Below are 4993 nucleotides of genomic sequence, written 5' to 3'. Positions count from 1 at the left end.
TATTATCACTGATTAAAGTCAGTGTTGGAACGCTGTCGTAAGACGCGTGTCAGCCTCGGGCCGCTTGTGGCGCTTGGAAGGTCCCGGCTCTGACGTCACTCTGCGCTGCAGGAGAAAGATGCCGCGCCCTTCTCCCTGCAGTACATGCCCACCGGACAAGAGGCGCTGCTGCACGAGTAGGCGCTCCTTCGGACGATGGGGTTCGGATCTAGATGTAGATGGTCATGCAATATTTTGTCACGTTTTGTAAAGATTATTTTATGAAATGATGTTGGCAAGAAAAGAAAATCAAAACGCAGCACATGTTTTCCAAGCAGAGGCATATTTGGGGGTCTGCATGGGGGTCCCGAGAACGCTGTACGCTAGATCTCTCGATTACGCTTTACGAAAATTCCAAGTGGCTACAACGCATTACGTAGAATTGAAATAAAACGGCGAATTACAAGTACGCTCTACACAAAATGTGCCAATTACTCTCTACGTTGAATTAGAGCGGTCCGTCTACGCTCTACGTAGAATTAAAACCGCCGATTACGCTCTACGGAAAAGGGCATGCGGGCCCTCATATTTGGGAGGCAGTACGAAGTGACTGAGGTATTTTTAATTTGCCTCCCTCCACAATGCATGAAATCGACCACTCCCCCCACCCCGACCGAAGCCTCAATGCTTAGAGAATATACGACAGCCATATTGTAGCTGAAGTACTTACCGTAACATTCGAAGGAGGAAATGTCATCCCGGCAGGACCAGCCGAACGGACACTGGACCTCAGGATGATCGCACCAGTCCGTGTCTTAAAACATAAACATAAAATGCAGGAAAAATTATCGGCCTGACTGCATCACGCTTCTAGCAGCCCTTCCAATGGTCAGGAACCTCGAATTTTAATGTCTAACAGCTCCAATCAATTGGAAACATGTTAATCCTGTTGATTATGCAATATATATGTGCTAGCATGGACCAACCATTGTCAGATAGAAAATTGTACTATCGTGTTGGAGGCTGTGATGAGTGGTTTCCATAGTGACAGAGAATGCTGAGTTTCTATTGGGGTAATATTCTTGACGATAAAGCCACAAGCTCTCGGGGAGAAGGCCCAATCAGCGAGAGATTGTGCTGCACAGAGTAGCAAAGTTAGCAGGCTTGGATTTCTAGAGCTCTGCTTATCAGAGACTGGCGGCAATGCCATCGTGCTAACTTCTTACTGAAAAAAAAAGCACGATACGAACCGAACTCGCAGTGGTCTCCATGGAACCCGGTTGGGCAGCTGCAGCTGTAGGAGTTGATGCCGTCCTGGCAGGTTCCGTTATTTTGGCACGGATTGGAGGCGCACTCGTCGATGTCTGTTTAAATGGTAAATTCATACGTGTCAGTTCGGTCTGAAAACATTGATTCTTTGGGAGTTGGGGAGGGGGTGTCAACACAGAGGCCATCCTATGAGTAGTTACAGTCCCCCCAAGTTTTAAGTCCTTTGGAAGATCGCTTTTCTCATTGACTGTGCGGACCATGTGTGTGTTTGTGTGTGTGTGTGTGTGTGTGTGTGTGTGTGTGTGTGTGTATGTGTGTGTAAGGCTGTGGGTACTCACTTATTTCACAGAACTCGCCCTCGAACCCATCCGGACACCGGCAGAAGGTGGCAGACCCGTTGAAGCAGGAGATGCAGTTTCCGCCGTTCTGACACACGTTCGGGTCAAACGATACCTGAGCTAGAATTGATTGAGATGTACCACATTATTATGTGGAAGGATTGACACAACTAATTTTCAAGATGTCAACTTGAGACCGGGCTGTAAAGTTTGAACTACTATACAGTTTTTAATATGAAACGCGTACTTGAGGTACGTGTGTCTTTCCTCACATGAGTCTTAGAATTTTTAAATGTTAAAGATATTGTACAGTACTGTTTTTTTCAGACAATGAAGACCCAAAGCATTGATCTAGTTATTAAGTAAAAAGTATAAGAACCTGGTGTTTTTTAGAATAAAAAAAACATGTCCTTACTTTTTGCTAGCTCAAAGAAATTTGACTCACCGTCCTGACAGACATAGTTCTGCTGCTCCGTGCACGGTGCCGTCTTGGCCAGATAGTTGTCGGAGCTGTCCAGGAGAACACACAGGTCACACGGTTCGGCAGGTTCACTGGAAGACCACTGAAGTTGCCCTGAAATGGCACAATCACATGTTTAGAGCAAAAGCAACTCCTACTACAGGGTCCTGTTTCTTGTCATCACTATCCCTACCGTGAGGCTGACAAAATCCCATGGATACTGCATAGACTGTACATTTGTCTCAATGTTAGCATATACTTTACCAGGGCAATCCACATCTACTCAGCAAATATACATTGAATTTCTCCCTTCCTTTCCTCAGATGGCGTTTGATTGCTAGCACTAGGTTTACAAGTGCACAAGTCATTTAACCGATGTTTCTAAGTTAACTTATGTTTCTAAGCTGTCCATTTTGTGACAAGGCGACACTATACCTGAAATCGGAGATCCGTCACTGTTGAGAATTTCTGCCGGTGCGGTTTTCATGGCGAGCCAGTGGGAAACGCTGGAAGAGGCCGCGATGCTTTCAGCGAGAAAACCTTGCTGTTCCTGGTCTCTCACGTCCACCAAGCGGCCGCCATTGGCGCTGCAGGCGAGTGCCGACTCTGGTTGGGACAGAGCGGTGGACGAAAACTGGTAGCATTGTCCGCCAAAAGACACTGGAAAGCAACGAAATAGCAACATTTGAGTATTTTACGAAGCCCAACCAACAGCTATAAAGAATAATGTTTTACAATTTTAACAATTCTATCATAATTCATAAATTGAAAAAGGGTCCCGCAGGGTAGTTAACGGACTGTTTTCTTCACTTTCGGGCTGGGTTATCACCCGGAACATCCCAGAACCATACAGGCTACCGATAATGCGTTTTATGCAAACGAAGTCGTATAGCACTAATCAGATCAATGATCATGGTTTGCTTACCCGATAGACATTGTAAGTTGGTGCAGTTTTGTGTGGCACATTCACTAACCTTGATCGCAGTTGTTCCCTGTCCAGCCGTTCTCACAGCTACAGGTGTAACTCGCCACGCCGTCAGTACAGGTTCCGTGTACACATGGGGAGGACAAGCAGTAATCGGTGTCAGCTGACACAAAGATTAGAAATTTTATTTGAAAGAAACAAACAGAGACTGATTACATCATAATCATACATGTATGCATGAGTCTCCTCTTTAGGCGATGGAAGATCCTCCTCCAGTACTGTGTATCAGTCATTGCAGACAAAAGTTATGAACGGTTACGTCTACGGAAATACAGATATACATGTATGTATACAGATGTATCATTCAGCTAGAGGTTTTCTATTTCCGCAATTTTAGAAACTACATTCAGATATGTCGGAAGCGTATGCGTACGTCATTTGCAAGGCTGTTTGATACTTTACAAATGGAATAAGTAGGATAGAGGAAGGTGACAGAATATCTCTGGTGCCCCATCGGTCAACCATACAGATGAGGATGCCTTGATCTATCAGTATTAATGCTTTGTATACCCAAAACGCAGGCCACTCTCTAAGCTGATGAGGAGACCTATTCTCAAGTACATATGTACAAGTAAGAAGTATATATTATCTAATATATTCATACCCGGAAATAATTTCCTCAGGTTGGTGGAACATAGGATATTGGGATTTTCGTATACACAACCAGGTATCCCTACCTAACTTACGTTTCAATGTCTATCAAACCTCTTCCTCAGAGGTTCTGACTGGAGTTCTGCTTCTCGTCGCTGTGTAGCCGATGTAGGTGGCGCTTTTGCGGCGAGGACGCAATCCCAGACGTGGCATCGAAACGTAAGCAATGTGAGAAGAATGTCTGGTTGTGTATAAGAAAAATCCCAATATGCTAACATATTTATACTTTGTATATATGGCTTTTTATCCCCCTGATCATTATGTATACGAAGTGAAGTACTCACCTCGGGCGCAGAAGGCGAAGCGGTTATAGTAGTTATTACCGATCGTGCACCAGGTGCCACTCTCCACACCACAGGCAGAGCCAGAGAGCCAGTTGGCCACGAAGATGTACACTCCGTCAAACGCAGGACAATACCGGGGATCGGTACCGCACAGAACGTGGGATACGAGGTTCATTGAAAAGGCGCATTCAGTAAGCCCGGTCTGGTCACAGTAGGCTGACGAATACCGGCAGTTCCCGTCCCCGGGACACGGTGTGACGTAACCAGCTGCGTCCCAGGCTGCCTTGATGTTTGCGCTGCTCATCTGCCCAGTGGCGGGAACTTTGAAGTAGTCGTAGCCTGAATATGTCGCCAAATACGTTTCGGCTGGAAAAAAAAAGGTACGATAAGTGAAACGACACACACACACACACACACACACACACACACACACACACACACACACACACAAACACACAAAAATATGCACAAACACTTGCACACACAAACACACACCTAATACATGTTTAAAATAAACTCGATGGAGGTGGGAAATATCAAGTAATGGGTAAATGATTGCCTGGATACATGATGATAACAAAGAAGCAAAACATACTTTAACATGTACAGCCTGGTGGGTACTCATTCTCTTTTGGAGAGGACGTCCCTAACCGAACCTTGGTACTCCACCTAGCCGGAGTCCAGTGATAAAACAGGTGCCTTTCCCCAGGGCACACCACTGGGGTCTGCTTGGAGTTCGAACCCTCAACCTTTACATTTTACGTCAACAACCGGGCTGTATCTGTGTAGCCGGCGTAACACACCAGCTTCGCAGGCAAGCGGCGCAGCGGCAGCTGGCTATATCACACTGATCGACTTGTTACACCTAACCCTTGAACTACGCCCTCAGAAGACAAACAAACAAAGACCATCTCACTTTTGGTCATCAACCATTATCAAGAAAACAATCCACACTCATGCCACACCCACCTTGTGCTGACGCCGGCCAGACGACCACAGCCACGAACACGAGAAGAAAGGTCCGCAT

At 45.9% G+C, this 4993-nt stretch overlaps 1 protein-coding gene across 1 annotated transcript; it reads right to left on the bottom strand.

Annotated features, from left to right (window-relative positions):
- LOC109481639 (fibropellin-1-like) lies at window positions 1-4993 on the bottom strand. Its single transcript, XM_019784218.1, has 5 exons — window positions 4936-4993; window positions 3967-4332; window positions 1230-1343; window positions 710-793; window positions 1-208 (listed from the first exon to the last, which is right to left on the bottom strand). The coding sequence occupies exons 1-5, from the start codon at window positions 4991-4993 to the stop codon at window positions 96-98; spliced, it is 735 nt and encodes a 244-aa protein (XP_019639777.1). The 3' UTR covers window positions 1-95.

Source organism: Branchiostoma belcheri, unplaced genomic scaffold, assembly GCF_001625305.1.
Source record: "Branchiostoma belcheri isolate BF01 breed outbred unplaced genomic scaffold, Haploidv18h27 scaffold57, whole genome shotgun sequence".
Taxonomy (NCBI): Eukaryota; Metazoa; Chordata; class Leptocardii; order Amphioxiformes; family Branchiostomatidae; genus Branchiostoma; species Branchiostoma belcheri.
Note: the sequence above shows the minus strand (reverse complement) of the source record. Positions and strands in the feature narration are given on the sequence as shown.

What these genes read in the sequence shown, in the direction of transcription:
- LOC109481639 (XM_019784218.1), bottom strand. Translation starts at nt 4,993, where the DNA reads ATGCGGACCTTTCTTCTCGTGTTCGTGGCTGTGGTCGTCTGGCCGGCG. An exon ending in CTGGCCGGCGTCAGCACAAG is followed by an intron (nt 4,333 to 4,935) that starts GTGGGTGTGGCA and finishes TTTTTTTTCCAG; the next exon opens with CCGAAACGTATTTGGCGACA. An exon ending in TTCCTCCTTCGAATGTTACG is followed by an intron (nt 209 to 709) that starts GTAAGTACTTCA and finishes ATCTACATCTAG; the next exon opens with ATCCGAACCCCATCGTCCGA.